This window comes from Ambystoma mexicanum, chromosome 12, assembly GCF_040938575.1.
Source record: "Ambystoma mexicanum isolate Mex_15411 chromosome 12, UKY_AmexF1_1, whole genome shotgun sequence".
Taxonomy (NCBI): Eukaryota; Metazoa; Chordata; class Amphibia; order Caudata; family Ambystomatidae; genus Ambystoma; species Ambystoma mexicanum.
The window spans coordinates 415,784,928-415,801,986 of NC_090936.1; the positions used below are offsets into that span (position 1 = coordinate 415,784,928).

General features: G+C 40.9%; 1 protein-coding gene across 1 annotated transcript in view; it reads left to right on the top strand.

The window, feature by feature from the left end:
- RESF1 (retroelement silencing factor 1) overlaps window positions 1-17,059 on the top strand; it is a 273,652-nt gene that overhangs the window by 134,819 nt on the left and 121,774 nt on the right. Inside the window, exon 2 of the mRNA XM_069628561.1 lies at window positions 9,505-15,610. Coding sequence (XP_069484662.1) covers window positions 9,550-15,610 — 6,061 coding nt within the window. The 5' untranslated portion in view covers window positions 9,505-9,549. The remainder of the gene's footprint in view (window positions 1-9,504; window positions 15,611-17,059) is intronic.

Genomic DNA, 17,059 nt, shown 5'->3' on the forward strand with positions numbered 1-17,059 from the left:
TCGGACCGCTCAATTCCTGAAAAACACAAGACATGCCAAACAACTAAAACCAGTGTACAGCATCCTAATGGGACAATATACCACACATTCACAATTTGCCAATGCACCATATACTCCTAATGTGTAGATCTAATTAAATTAGTTCAACATCCTCTTTACTTCTACCTCCTTTCACATGGGTCACCAATAGATAATACCATCTCTTTAGGTTTCTTTATCTACGAATCCGTTCCACTCAAAATGTTTACTGGCTCTACCACTGTATTGTTTCGACCATTCCCGAACAGGTGCCTTTATTCTTAGTCCAGTCATTCTCCAGTATCAACTCACAGGTGTAATTATTACCTGCTACTGGGGGGTCACATTCTTCTTAAAGTAGAAATTTAGTCAACCACGGACCCGATTCTTTTGCCGCTATATTCGTATGGAGTGGTTCTCTGTAGTAGCGTTGTAAAATCAACCGCTACCAATTACTTGCACCAAGGAAACCTATGTCAATGAAAAACAGAATGTCACGTTTGCGGTTTTCAAATATACCCGTGTCGAAAGTTTCCAACACCGTCACTGGCTGATCAAAACCGTTCACAATCAGACGAAACAATGGACTTACCCCTTTTGTGACCGGTGCGCTCACTCTCCGTCTTTCATCACTCTCTCTCTGCGAAACCGCTAGATACCTCATTGCTATCGGAGTGTTCTATTTCACCGTACGTTTCTGTCACGTGAACCCAACACCTGTCACGTGGACGCGTCACGTGACTTCATCCAGTGTAACTTTATACGCATCACGTGTTTAACGTGAAAACACACAGACTGCTCGCATGCGAAACGTGCTCCGAGCGCACAACTCACTCTAACTGTCCGAGCAACAACACAGCGTTACAACCACACTCTACTTCGGTAAGTACATCTCAAGCACTATGATGGCACTCAGTTTTAATGACATCCTCATTAATCTATAGGCGACCCACCGCCGTGGAACAGCTAGGGGGTTAAGGATTACGTATCTTATTAACCCTGGGAGACACTCATAGTCAATTCTCAATCGGAACACTTACGCTTGAGAACCTCGGGGACAACATAATCAATGTCTCCAATTAACCACTGTTCTTTGTACTGCAGTTTTGTTAGGTCAGCATCCGCGTTACTCGTTCTGTCCAATCGCCACAAGATGGTCCATTTCAATTGGTCTGCATCATGGCCCATCGCCAAAAAAAAACTTACCATCGGGGCCTGTACCTTCTGGTTGCGAATGCAACTCCTGTGCTACCCTATACGTATGGTTACTTTTCGCTCTGTCATGCCGATATACATTTTTTGGCAAGGACACCACACTGCATATACAACATGTGTTGAATTGCAATTTGTAAGACCAGTTTGTTGCCACAACCTTGTGAGTCCCAAGTCGACCTCTCTTGTTCTGCTCGTGTATTTACAGTTAACGCACTTACCGTAAGGTGTGTGTCCTACTGCTGAGGGTAAACCCCACACTTGCGTGATGCTAATTTGTTCTTTCCCTTTCAGAGTGATATCATTTTTGGTCAGAAGTTCTTTCAAGTTGGATGCTCTTTTGTAGGCACACATTGGACTGTCTAACAGGCTTTCACCCCCTGCCAATATGTGCCAGTTCTTCTTAATTCATTTTGATGACCTCATTAGTTCTTTCATTATAAGTGCTTACAAACACAATGTTATTACTGTCCTGATTCTTTGGACGGTATTCAAGCAGTGCTTCACGGTGATTGTTAATCGATCTTTTATATGCTCTTTTGACGATTTTCTTAGGATAATGCCTATTGATCAACTTCACTGTCAGTTGGTCAGCTTCTGCGTGGAAGGCGGAATTCAAAGTGCTATTTCTTTTCAACCTAAGGAACTGTCCAAATGGTAAATTTTCGCAAGTATGCCTAGGATGGAAACTATTAAAACTCAACGGGGCATTCTTATCTGTTTTTTTATGGAAAGCTTTGACTTGTAATTTCCTTTGATCTTTATCAACCCAAATTGTTATATCTAGAAAATCAATCTTTTCTGAGCTGTGGGTACAAGTAAACTTTAAATATCGATTCTGTTGGTTAATACAAGCAAAAAACTCTAAAAATGAGTCCACTGTGCCATCCCATATTATCAGGATGTCATCAATAAATCTATGCCATAGGGCAATTTTCGAAAAGTACAGATTAGTAGTCTGATAAATAAACTGTAACTCAAAATTTTCAACATAAAGGTTAGCTGCCGTTGGTGCCACTGGTGAACCCATGGCCGTACCATGAATCTGATGGTATGATTCACTGTTAAACATAAAATAATTTTCCGTGAGGGCCATCTCGGCGCACCACAGAATGAAGCTATTAGGTGTCACTCCTGTGTTTCTTTTGGCAAGCAATACATTCTCCAGTATCTGTAGAGTGTCCTGTTGGGGTATGCACGTGTATAGTGCCACTACATCCAAGCTGACTAACAATTGGTTTCCTGGATCAAAGGACATATGTTCTACACTGTTTATCACTTCAGTAGTGTCCTGTAAATACGAAAACATATTGAGGACAAACGGTTTGAGGAATTTGTCAGCACATTTTGCAAGTGGTTCTAGCAGTGACCCTGTACCGGAGACTATAGGACGACCAGGGGGTTTGAGTAATGTCTTATGAATTTTAGGTAAGGTATAGAATTTAGGGACAGAAGGTCAAGGTACAATGAGATAATCCTATTCCTGTTTACAAATCCATTCCCTCTCTAATGCTTTTTCGACTTTCTCTCTGATGAGCACTGATAGTCTTGCGGTTGGATCATCTTTCAGCTTGCGATAGTAAGAACTATCACCCAACTGTCGTTTGCATTCATCAATATAGGCTTCCCTATCTTGAATCACAACTGCCCCTCCTTTATCTGCCTTGCGGATAATAATACTCTGGTTCTTAGCCAACAATGTTATAGCTTTCTTCTCAATGTTACTTAAATTCTGAAATTTGAACGGAGTATCTTCTTTCTCCAAAACACTCAGGTCGTGCCAAACTCTCTTCTCAAACACCACCGCCTCCGGAGTATAACTAGCTACCGGGGGCTCAAAATTGGATTTCTTCTTTAAACCACTCTCATTAACAGTTTTCTCAAACTCTTTGTCCATGAAGTACTGTTTTAAATGAATCTTCCGAAGGAGCTGCTCAATCTCCTTCCGTTCTGACCAACCCTGCCAGGTCCAACTTGGGTCCTTCCTCTCCACTATCTCTATCTCTACCTCTGGTGTTCCCCAGGGGTCTAGCCTCTCTCCCTGCTGTTCAACCAATACCTAGCACTTCTTTCCCACTGCATTGCCGCTCTCTTCCCCAACTTTCAGTGCTATGCGGATGACACGCGACTCATTTTTAGGCTCCTTTCTGCCACCTCTTCTCCTTCTCTCATCTCTGACTGTCCGGCATCCAGGAGTGGTGTGCCACCAATGATCTCTGCCTTAATGCCAGTCAGACCAAGATTCTCCTCATCGGCACACCTGCTCCCTCTTTTCCTGTCACTCTCTGGCCGGCCTCTCTTGGCCCTCTTCCTGCTCCTGAGTGAGGCTAAAAACCTCTGTGTCATCTTCGACTCCACACTTTCCTTCTCTCCTCACATCTCTGACGTCTCTAAGAAGTCACACTATCAGCTGCACCTCCTCAGAGGTATTCTTCCTTTCCTCTCCTTCCCCCAGAAGCTCACTGTCTCCAGAGCCCTGGTTCTCTCTAGGCTGGACTACTGCAACAGCCTCTTTCTAAATCTGCCTGCCTCTACTCTGCGCCCTTTGCCTTCTGGGGCCTGAAGCCTCAATACCGTCCAACTCTCTCTTCCTAAATATCTTCCTTCTCGGGCTCATCTGCCTCTCAACTCCCTCGGGTTTAGTCGCTTCTCCAAGCAGCGAGTTGGTGGTATATCTTTCTCCTGCTGGGGCCTCCCTCTGGAACAGCCTCCCTGCCTCTCTGAGACTTGAGGAGAACCCTCTCCGGCTCTGGAAGCACCTCAAGACCTTCCTCTTTGCTTCTGCTTTTTCTCTTCCTCTCCCCTGCTGAGGATCTGGCTGAATCTGAAACTGCACTGGTTACCTGGCTACTCTCTGATTTTGGGCCCAGGTCTGCTACCCGCCAGCTGCACACCTGCACTGCCCGCCTGGCATCCCTTGCACCCGGGGACTGTTTCTGTATCCCTACAGCCCCTACTAGCACTTGACACCCGATGTCTGCACTTACCCTTGCCACCAGCTGGCCGCACTTTTATTTATAGTCTTATTTATTGTACTGTTATCCTGTATATTGCACTGCGTGTCCCCCCCCTGCACTTTTCCCCTCCCCCGCACCCCCTTCCCTTGTGCGATCTCAATGTTACCTGGCTTAGAAGGATTGCTGTCTCTGTCTTCCCTCCTTTGCCTCATTGCGCCTTGAAACACTTGTGTATAGGCGCGTTATAAATGCCTTCTATCATATCATATGCATATTTGATCATTAAACGCTCTAATCAACACTCATCCGTGCATATCATTGAAGGGCCCCCATAATTCCAGTTAGGTTTCTTGCCGATTCCGTCTTTGAAGCATATGTTTTTCAAAATTTGAAAGAGTTTGCATGTCTGATAACCAGCCCTTTACAAGTGGTTTCTTTCTGGTTTTCCACACTCTCAGAATTTGTTTTGTTGCCACAAGAAGAGCTTTGTCAATCCAGCATGATGACTCCCATGCAATGTCACATGTCCCCTTAGGTGACAGCAGGATCACTGCCGACGAAGTTTGTGGGAATGAAACCCCCCCAGATTGCATCTAGTCTATTAAGCACATCCTTCCAAAGGTCAACCATTCTAGTGCAGTTCCACACCATGTGCAGTAATGTGCCTCTTTTGTCGACAGCCCCAACATAAATCAGGATGTATCATGCCCAACTCATTTATTCGTTGCTGGAGTCCGTTAGAGGAGACCTAAGACCCTTTGGTGAATATAACGTACATTTAAATCCATCTTGGCTCTAACGGTCACCTTCCAAAGCCCTTCCCATTCCTTCACTGATATATTCCTACCTATCTCACCAACCCAGCCTTGCCTTAATTTCTCTCAAGAGTTAAGCAAGGGGGCTTCCATTGGCATTGTTGTATGAAAGGTTGAAACCAGGCAGGGTGGTGTACCAAATAATTCACAGATCTTAGGCCACTCAAACATAAGTGCATTCAGCATCTGTTGTCTTTCAAAAAACAATTTCTCCAAGTCCTGTATCTCCCAAGCTCCCTCTTACTCAGACCAAATTTCTCCATAAGCCCCACAAAGGGTATCATTCTCCCTTCCTGCCAGATGTCCCCAATTTTTAGGATTTTGTTATTAACTCTGCTGCGCCAATTCAACATCCTGTTGTCTACCTGCAACCCCAGATTATACCAGATAGATGCTTCATTATACATAAATAGATTCTGTTCACACCCCAGAATCCACAATGTCAATGCCGTCTTCCTAGCAACAATAGTTTGGGTATTTTCCCAAAAGAATACAAACCACCTAAATGACAAGGCAGTAGTCTGTCCCTTTCTATCAATGCCCACAATGGCTCTGATCCCCTTTCCTCCATAAAATAGTAGGCAGATTTCTTTCAACAAAAATCCTGTGTGATAATTCTCAAGTATTGGGTAACCAAACCCCCCTCCCCCCCCCGAACTTTACGTGTCATAGTGTAACGAGGCATCCTTGGCCTCTTTGCCGTACCCCATAAGAATTCCTGCCTGAAATATTCTATCAATACGCTTAAACGCCATTTTCGCAAATACCAAAGGAAGCGACTGTATAACATATAGTACTTTGGGCAACAACATCATTTTAATCGCATTCACTTTTGCCCAAACATTCAAGGTAATACGCTCCTATTCATGAATTTCTCTTTGAAGCACCTTTATCAACTTACCAACATTGTAGTCCACAATTTTATTGTCACGAATAAGATAAATCCCTAGATACTTCACACTCTGACTTGCCCACTGACAATTCCAATCAGCTAGCTCATTACATATAGGGGTTTCTTTAATTGAGAAACCAGTTTTCCCGCAATTGATTTTATACCCTGAAAGTAATCCCACCTCCTCAAACAGATGCTTCAAAGGTGCACCTCCTTCCTCTGGATTTGCCAGAATTATGGTCGTATCATCTGCATAGGCAAGAACTTTAACCTCCCAGTCCCTCACACATCAACCCCGGAGGTCTTGTTTCTGCCTGATGTAAGCTAATAGTGGTTCCAATGCTATATTAAATAGAAAGGGAGATAACTGGCAACCTTGCCTCGTGCCTCTAAATAGCTGAAATGAAGATGTTTTAAATGTGGTTTTATATTTTTGTGCTCCTTTAGTCATGAGGAACTCTGAAATCCTTTTTCTCTAACTTTCCCTTGAATAAAACCCCTTTTCACTTATTTAACCTGTTCAGTGCTTTTATCTCAAGATTGCTCTTATAATGTTACTTCTGCAGATCAGACTATTAAATCTCGTGCAGCTAACACTTGTAGGTGTCACTGGTCCTAAGAAAGGTAGAGCTATAGCCTAAAAACCTTATATCCAGGTGGATTGTCCTTTGTCTCAAAACATGTTGAATTGGCCCGGAATGATGTTCCTGAGAGATTGACTTGTCACTCTTATGGCTTTTGTATTGCAAGGTTTGTTCTGTTGTAATTGCATCATCCAACTGGGCCAACCCCTCCATTGCGTTTACTTGGGTAAACTTTCATAAGATGTTGAATCGGTGCTCGAAATTACGTTTAAAAAATAAAAATAAAAATCATTATTTATTTAATACAAATCTAACCAGTTGATGGTTTTGCATATCACATAATACATGTACAACAAGAAACATACAGCTAAACTCTCATATCCGCAATACATTTAAAACATGAGAGGCTATTAGCAGCAGCATTGTCTAAGTTGTTAAATAACTCCTTCTGATGGGTTCCATAGCACTTCCATACAAATTACATAAAATCTCATATGATATATCAAGTTATTGTCATTGCCCTCAAGCAGAGAGTACCACATATTCAAAACATCATCGCAATTAAAATTATTATTGTATGCTTTCAAATATGTTTATTAAGGAGCGCAAACTTTGACATTGGCACATCATGTTTGCTTGTTTCAAAAGAACCAGTTCACTGCATAGTATCCTATCTTTCCGTGCTATTCCCAATTTCGCACCTCTGATTTCCAATATATCAGCGGTGTTAAACTTGAATAATAGGTATTGGCGCATTCATTTATTGTTGGGGTGAGCAAAAATATATTTAGGTATCATGTTAGTTTTCAGATAATATTGGATATAGGTTCCACTATTAACATTTATGGCAAGTTGAAAAACGTTTTCTTCTTTCGCTAGGCATGTTAGTTTCTTCTTGACCCATCTCTTTACACTCATATTAGTTTGTGTGATGTCAATTGTCTCAAACTCACTCGTCCATCTTTTATGTGTTCGTTACATATTGCCAAGTACCCCAAATTCATGAAAATGTAGGTTTCTAAACGCTTCGATGAGCATCCACCATGATTGTTTCATTGTTCAAGTTGTAAGATTTTCATAGCTCATTGTTCTCAACTCTATGGTTTCCTTAACACTCATTACATTGAATTCTAAAAGTATATATTCAATCGGAAGTGTTGTTGGCATGCGAAACAACCTCAATATTTTTGCCTCGAGCTTACTCAACGCCTTTATACTTCCACTCCATATAACATGGATGGGAGGATCTTTGTGGTGTAGAGCATAATAATGGTCTTAATGGAACAGCCACCTTGGTTACTAATGAAGTTACTTAAAGCATGGGTGATTTTCAGACTTTTAGTCCTAGTTTAATCCCATTGGGTGTTCCAGCTGAGTTTTTTGTCAATGTGCACTCCTAAATATTTACGACATTTTACACTTTCCACATGCGTTTGGTCAATGGTTAATCTCGGGCGGTTGGATTTGTTGCTTCTAATTTTACCCATGAAGGCAACTATCTTTGTCTTATTAATGTTGATGCGAAGACCATTTTCTTTCGCGTATTGTCCTAATGCATCTAATTTAATCTGTAGCCCCATGGGTGTATAGCATCCAACTGGACCAACGCCTCCATTGGGTTTATGACAATACTTGGGTAATCTTTCATAAGATGTTGAATCAGTGGTAGAAAAGTATCCATTAGAAAACCATGCATCTTATCCTTAGTAATGTTCTTTCTGATGGATACAATGATTCATCAACTCCCGCCGCCCTACCCCACGAATGTCCAGCCCTTAAATTGAGATTTTTTTCAAATATCAAAGTGATAATTCTCCTGTTCCTCCTGGGTGCCTGAGTTCCAAAGGCAGAATGTAAGGGAAAGGTGTTGGTGGCCTAGAGTATATGTCAGTAACATCACTTGCAACATGAGATGTTGTCTGAGGAACAATGATGAAGCCGACCTCCTAGCTGCACAGCTCCACCTAGTGGCTTAGAACTTTCTGGGGTAGACTGCACATGAGGGCATATTTCATTACATGAGATGGCTGTTGGAGGAATTGTATGAATCTCAAAGAACGTTGCCATAGAGGTTATTTGTGTTGTTCAAGGATGTCTTCATACTGAAATAGTTACTGTGATAAAGAGCCAAAATCCTGTTTACTAGTAAATTCATCTGTTGGTAGGCTGTTTTGCTTATAATTTAGCAGCTTTAATTGTGCAAGATGCATCTAGACTAGTTAGTTTGATTATTAGTGTGGCATTTTCAGTAAATGTATGTTCAGTTTTCTCATATGGAAAATCGCTCATGCAGCATTTTAGTTGATGGAACTGTTATAAAGACCATATGTAACCACTGTAAGTTGTACATCCTAAAGAATTTCATGATTCTGAATTCTGTCACTTGTCTATTTACCACACCATGTTTCACAAACCATAGAAATATTAATATTAGGGGGTGATGAACAAAAAAGTCTGAATTTTTATCTTATCCATTTGAAACAGTGAAATCAATATTTCTATTCTATTATTCTTTCTGATCTAGTTAACAGATTCCCTGAGATGAAATGTAGTAACAAGCAGTCTTTGGAGCAGGCCTTATACCCTGGTTTACTTGGCTAAATAAGCCAAAGAAAATAAAATAATCACAGGATTTTAAATGTATGTGCATTGAATCTTACTTCAGTCCTTTAACCATCAAAAACAGCAAGTTGGGATGTGTTACCTATTGTATGCCAGTCTGCATCCTTTCACATCAAGCGATTTGTGTTGGTACTGGCCTGAGAATGTTTTTGGTAACTACATTTGCTTGTGTCCTATCAAGTGGACAAGAAATGTGTTCTTTTTTTATAAGGGCCAGCAAATGGTGGATATATTTCTGATATTCCTACAGATCAGGTATTTATTTCTACTCCTACCCATTATTAACTGCAAAAGTTGTGTAGCTCCACATTGTAGGGTGATCTGCATGTGATAACGATTTAAAACCGATTACTGTGTGGCAATACATTGTTTCTTCTTTCTAATTGCAGACGTTTTCCTTGCAGATCTTTTTGACCAGCCAACAAAAAGTGAACATCTGCAAAGTGAAGATGGATTGGAACTCAAGAACCGACCAGCATAGTGTCACTGTACATTTGTCTGAAAAACAGCAATATCTTCCACAGAACTCTAAATTGTTAATTTATCCACACAACCAACAGGGGCCAAATACCTCTCATATAGAGTCTTCTAATGCTCCAATAAATCGAGATGGTCTGGTTTCAAATGCAAATTTTGTTGCACATTCTCTGATCACAAACAATTACTCTGGAAATAGTACCTTGGCACAACGTCCACAAATGTCTATGTCATCTGATGTGCCAGTCATTATAAGTGGCAATACAGTGTGCTCTGACAATAAAAATGGAACAGTTGAAAGGCTTCCAGGTTATAGAGCAGACTCCATGACAATGTCTCATTATACAACCACTGCTAGTACTTGTCCAATAAATGAGTCTCAAGGTAACCGCAGTATGAATGTGCAGTGTGGGCAACCACATCAGTATAAAGTTTCAACCGGCACTGGTAATGTTGGTCAACAAACATTACAGCAAGCAAGCTACTCTGTGAACGTTCCTGGAACTTTCCTGGTTAACCATGTGCCAATACCTTCAAATGAAATGAGATTGCTATGCCTACAACTTCAAAATTACAATCGGCCAGAAGGCGCAAACAGTTCTACACTTCAGCAGTGCAACCAGTATCTGGTATCTCATCAAAATGTTGCCATTTCAAATGTACAGAGCAAAGCTAATTTTGGAAATGCAACAATGATGGTAGCAAATGCAAAATGTTCAAACATGCCCATGCAGGTGCAGTCAAACCCTCCCTATCCAAGCAATGTACTTAATTCACTAACAAATGCCCACTTCATGCCTCAACAAATGGTGGTTTTTCAAAATTCTCAGAACCAGGTCTCTCTTGAAAATGCAGGAATACTAGTTCCAAATGTGCCAAGTAAAAAGACAAACCTTCGGTCACATTCTCCACCGCAGTACATAAGCAATAAAACAAACGGTACCCAGCACAATCTGTGGCCTGATCCTGTTTATAATTCCGCATCACAACCAGTGCAGTGCCAAGAACCAAGTAGACCGGCAAATGAACATTCACAAAATCAACTGGATCTAGCAGATAAACTAAATACCCCAGCAAATATTTCCCCCAATCTAAGTTCCTGCAAAATAGATAGTAGTCTAAACCTGGCCCATCTTTCCTCATGCCAACCCTTGAAGGATGAAAAAACATATTCATGTTTTAAGCACAGCAACACTCTTTCGAAAAACTCAAACCGTACAGGATTTGCCATTTCACAGAGCGTGCACAAAAATGAACATGAAATCCAAATGAGTCGACACACTGCCAGTGAACAAAGTTCAGCGGCTATAAGCACAAAACCACTTCTGGGAAGAGACACTGTTTGTAACTCGGGAATAACCAGCAGTGTCAAAGAATCAGTTGGCCAGCCTGCAAAACTTACATCTAATTTAAACGACGCACAGGACATTGTGGTGACCGAAGAAGATATGGTTCGAGAGATTCAATTATTATTGCAGGCAAAAGAACAGTTCTTGAATCGTGTGAAGGCCTTTAAAGAAAAGCGCAAATTATATAGGTGTTCGCATTCTAGTAAAAATAAGCCAACTTCTAATGCACAGGATTCAAAACTTTCTCATAATTTAGATCCTTTCCAAAATGCAAATAAGCCGCAACATCCAAGTCCTCCATCACTAATTTCAGATGGATTAGTATTCCAACAAAGCCCAGACCAACTCAAAATTGCTTCTCCACAAATGAATTGCCCAAATCAGTTATCCATGTCCAGTGAGCATGATCAACAAGGCAACCTCTCCTGTGCAGCATCACCAGTCCTTCAATCGTTTTGTACGTTGTCAAAGGATACAAAAACTCATATGAACAATATACTTGGAGTGGAAAGTTTACAGCCTCTGAATAACTCCCCATCTGACAATCCTACTCCAAGATCTGAGCAAAGTGAAGCCTGTTTAGATTTTTTTAACAGCGTTGAGGTTCCACACCAAAATGCTGCCACTGATTCAATTGGCCGTAATCAGAACAATGATCAGAATGAATTAGGAGCTCCAGTAACTGAAGCAGGCCAGAATTATTCCAAATTAAACAAAGCAATGCCTTGTTTTCTTAACTCGTTGCAGGAGTACAGGGACCGGTCCTATAGTAACCAAAATGTAGACATGTTGAGTGATGGATCTGCTTTGACTTGTTCTAATGCAAGTGATCCTTCTTCAGAAACTGCTAGCAATCTTACAGACTCGCGTAAAGCTGATGGTTACACGGTGAGCAACGGCATAAAGGACGCATTCGAATCATGTGTTGGCATGTGGAAAATGCCCAGTACAAGTAATCCTGCAGAAATTAAACAGTCGCCCAAACCCAGTTTAACTCTGATGCAAATGTTCTCCTCTACACATGTTTGTGATCCAAATGGTGAACTTTGGAAAAATGACCAAATATCTGTATCTGTGAGTAAAACAAATGTATCTTCAAACGTGAATGAGGCCCACATCAACGCTGCCGCTGGTCATAGACCAGACTCATTGGGTTTGTCTGTCGTAAAGGCAGTTGAGCCACAAGTTGCAATTGTAAATCCTTTAGTACAGCCTAAATCAAAAAGCCCAAATACATATCAAGAACTTGAATCTCTCCAAATGGAACTTTCTGTCGTTCAAAAAGAAGACGGCGTATGTAGTTTGCTGGGAAATGAAACCCACATTGCCATGGGAGAGGTTACAACTGCAGCTATTGAAGAGGTGATTTTGAAGCATCCACGTCTGTCCAATATGATCTCTCCACTTAATAAATTGGATTCAGAAACGCCCACATGTGCTACTGACAATGGGAAAATGGTAACTAGTAGCCCTTTGAATTGTCGAAATATTCCAAGTGAAGTTAACCAGAATCTACAAACGTTGAAAAAATGTGAGCATGCAAATGTTCTCGAGAGTTGTCCCCTTTCGAAACCCCAAATTGAATTGTCCTCCGAGTCTGGAAAGAGTGGCTATTTCAAACCTCAAGAGGGCCATTTATTAGAAGTGAGTTCACTGACCAACCAAGGATTAAACAATTGCTCGGTCTCTCATGGTGATAGTGCAGGTGATGAGCAGTTACACATTTCCAGTTTTTGTACACTTGTCGAAGGCAATCCATTTTATGATTCCCAAATTGCCCACATTTTTGATAGCATTCATTCTGAACGATCTGCAAGCTTCAAGACTTCACAGGAAAATGTTGTTTCAGTTATGACCATTGATCTAGAGTCCAGTAATCCCCAAAAAAGAATGGAAAAAGACCTGATTAATCAATTATTGCCTGATGTAGAATATTTAGAAAATCAAACCATAAAAAGTAAACGGCCACTTTTTAATAAACTAAATCCAAGTGTAATTAATGTCCCTGACTGTCCACTAAATCCTTGTGTAATTAATAGCCTTATTGAGCCGGAGCAAAAAGTACGACCTAGTCTTTTGGAAAAACAACATGGATCAACAAATCCTGATTTCAAATCCTGCACTAAGGAAAATGGTCCTGTTGACAAACAATTAAAATTAAATGAAGATCCGACTTCATTTAGAGAGGCAATTGGTGCATTAAAAGATATCGACGCTTCTGGCAAACACCAATGCCCAAAAGAAAATGCTCCTTTGACAAGCATTCAGCAAAATAAAAACGATTTGGAAACACTAGCCTCGGATGATCGAACGGTGGACGCCAACCATACATTTAAGGCACTATCTAGTGTAACCAAGAACTCTTGTGTCCTCAAAGAATACTCTCAACGTACCCTAAAGCAATCTGCACAAATTCTAAATGACCAACTATCTGAACTTCAAAAAGAGTTTCCTTATGGAGTAGAAGAATTTGAAAGTATGTATTCAATGGAAGTAAAACATGTTGATATAAGTAACTGTGCAGATGACTGTGAATCTCTTTTTAATAATGAACGTGCTATTGCTTCACCAGCAGTCAGTGATTGTAGAACAGTTACTACTGCAGAGCGGGGGGTTTCGAAAAGTAAGTTGATGGCTAAACCATTTAATGCATATTGCAGTAATTTTCCAGACAGATGTTCTCCAAAAGAGGACTTTAAGGTTGCAGAAAGATGTGATTCTTCAGAAGATCAGGAGTGTCGGCTTGAAAAGGATCCTAACATTTCGTTGGCAGACATTTCGGATTCTGATGATTTGTTATGTCCAATACAAATTACAGTACTTGATTCTGAACAAATGGTTAAATTATTTCCTGAGATCTCTTCCACTGATGCCAATAAACAATACAGTCAGGAGGACACACCTTTTGATGAAGGCATGAAACACCAAGCAGGCTTGACTAAAGTGAACTCTAAGAAACCTAGACCTGCTTTGCATGATGATGCTAATGAAAACCATTCAAATGGAGAAGTATTTTGTTGTTTGTATCGTTGGCTTTCATCCACTTATCCTGATGTCCCAAAATGTTCCTGTGTGCCAGTAAGAAAAAGAGTCACTAAAGAGGAAGCCTTAAACTGTGAGGATAAACATGTGAAGGAAGTAGCTCAGGCTACTAAAGGCAAAGGTGTAATAACTAGTATAGCAACTAATCCTTCTCAGTCCAATAATACAGGCCAATTGCCACTAGCCCAAAAAGGCAAAAAACGAAGACGAAAATATCCAACCAGTATCAATGCTAAAAAAGTAAAAGACAATTGCGACAATAATCCTGTGGTGGGAGAACACCAACCTGCTGAGCAGAAACCTCTCCAGCCTTCAGATATCACAAAGTCGGAGAGATTATGTCCTGAAAACCAAAAGGAGAGCTGCTTTAAGCAACTTTCAGCTAACCCTAATTCCGGTCAAACCAATGACAGTTTTACATTGAAAGAGCATCTGTTTAAAAGTGAAGGCCCCAAGGCTGATTTGGACCTGAAATTCACTGTTCCTGAAGTTGATCACAAACCGTTTCAAAGGGGATCACTGAAAGAAAATAAAAATGGAAACCTCTGTAAGAATCTACTACCACCCATGGAAATAAATACAAATGAAAGGTTGATTGCTTTTCAGAAGAATAAAAAGCTAAATTCATGTGTGAATGTAGGGGTCCAAGTCAAAAACTTAAATGTAAGTTCTGTAAATAAAATGAAGCTGGTTAACAAGGAAACTAAATATACTGAAGGCAACAAGTTTAATGCACATGTACAGAATGAAAAGCAGAACCACAGCGAAGTGCATTCCTGGATTTCAGCAGCAGATAAACATTCAAACAGACCAGCGACACAGGAAATGCACCTTGCAGCAGAGAAAACCAGCACTGAGACAATTGAACCGCAGTCTGCCACAATTAACCGTTCAAGTTGTGTCATTGAGGAGTCTGGTAATGGAAAAAACCTTTTTAAAACGCATACCTCAAAAGTCCAGGAACATCAAGGTACAAAGAAAACTATTTTTGAATGTAAAACTAAAGGCAAAACAGGCAGACCTGTCCTCAGCAATAAAAAGTTAATGAGTACAAACAATAAACATGGGAATTTCTTTGAAGGAAATGTGTCCAACTCTAGGATGTCATCGGAAATGGTGGCTACTGATGGACCTTCTTCTAAAGGCATTATGGCAAAGTCTATCAAATGGACTTCCTCTTCCTTTGACGAGAAAGAAACACAAAATGATGCATTTCGAAATAATTTATGTAAATGGAACCATATGACAAACAATAATACTTGGAAATTGGGCAATGGGGCATTAGCTTTCAACGAGGAAGCGACTAATCAAAGTAAAACAACAGTTCCGGAACAAGATCCAAGGGAATCGGGCAAACTTTATCTGAATAGAGTTGCTTTTAAAAGCACTTCATCTGAAAGAATACATCTCACAAAACTAAAATTTGGATTCTCACCTGGCAAATTAGGTAGTGATAAAGTGGAACAAGTAGATCAGCCCCCCTCGGAAAAAAACATTTCACCCGTTACACAAGATGCTACCGAAAAAACAAGGATGCTCGAATTTAAACTATGCCCAGAGTCACTGTTTAGATGCAACTCTACTGATGAATCATCCAAAAGCGACAATGCATGGACTGCAGAGGAAAAAGGTTCAATGGAAGGTACGCGTTTTTATTTGCTGAATGCTGAAGTTTGGGGTTAATCAATAGAATAATAGTTTGATTATCTCAACACTAAAAAAAAAAAAAAAACATGTCAATGAGGTCCGGGTAATCTGATGCTATAGATGTCAATTTTCTAAAACCTGTGGCCAGCTTAACCAACAAATTGCATCTAAAAAGTAGGGTTTGTGTGCTTTTTTAAATATTCCTGATTCTCTGAAATGTACAGATCTAGTTAATCACAAAAGGGGACGTGCATTTCCTGGGGCCTGCGTGCCTGCAAAAAAGATACATTAGTCGACTCTCCTTAATGTATTTGTTTTTGACATGCGCCCTGACACAAATCCATTAATTTGCTGCCAACACCCATGTGATAGCTGGTTGCTCGTCTCACCATGACGGGTCATACTTAAATGTTTAAAAAGAGAAAATCATTGAAGAATTGAAAAGCAATTGGGTCAGAAATGGGTTTGTACTGCTTCTGTCCTGGTTGGAAATAAAGGCAAAGAAGGGTGCGAAATAACCACATCTATGCATTGCACATTGCATGTGTTCTGTTTTTACTACTTAAGTGCATCCAGTTTGTGTAGGAATGCCCCTTTGTACCAGAGGCAGAGCTCTCTAGTTTCATTTGGCCATGCATGAGAAGCGCCATCCAATCCTGTTATTTGTTTTCCTTTTGTATTCTGGGACTTGTACTTAATTTTCCCATTTTAAAATGACAAGTTCCAGAATTCCATGCAAAGCCACGACTGGATGTGCTTCTCGCGCATGGCTATTGGTATGTGAGAGCTCTGCAGGGGGTGGAGGGAGGTGCAGCTACAAAAACGCACATACAATCTAGCTTAACTTTGTTCGCACCCCTGGTCTAAAAGTTCGGATTGGCTCAGCCAACCCGAATTTCGGATTCCAAGTGAGTTCTGGGTACTAGTCCTCAGTATTCACTTGGAATTCCTCCTTTCTTGCCTGCCTCTTGTCACAATAGACGTTCTAGGCCTTCCGCTTGCATCCCTACATTGCCAGGCCTCTCTTGCCCTAACCTGTACACGTCCTACCGCTGAAGCATCATGCCCCTCCCATTGCTCCCACCGGCCTCTTCCTGGTGACTCTCCTGACTACGTGCAGTGGCATCATGCTTGCACTTCTCCCACAGTTGGCTAGCAGTGATGTTACTCTGTCAACATAGCTTTTCCTTTCTGCCTAAATCAGAGTCCCTGTTATTTACCATATAAGTGTTAGCTCTCCATTGTCTTAAAGGGCTTGCCTTGAAACATGGTTGCCAGCTAACTGCCTTCGGATATTCCTGGCTTCTAGCAGTAAAATGCCTTCCTTGTGCCAGCAATAGGAGCTTTTTCTGGGCTGGGCCTAAATGGTTGTTTTGGGTTAAACCCAGTTCTTAGATGCTGATGCATATAAAGCCCTGTCTGTGAGTCATTAAAAACCAAGCTG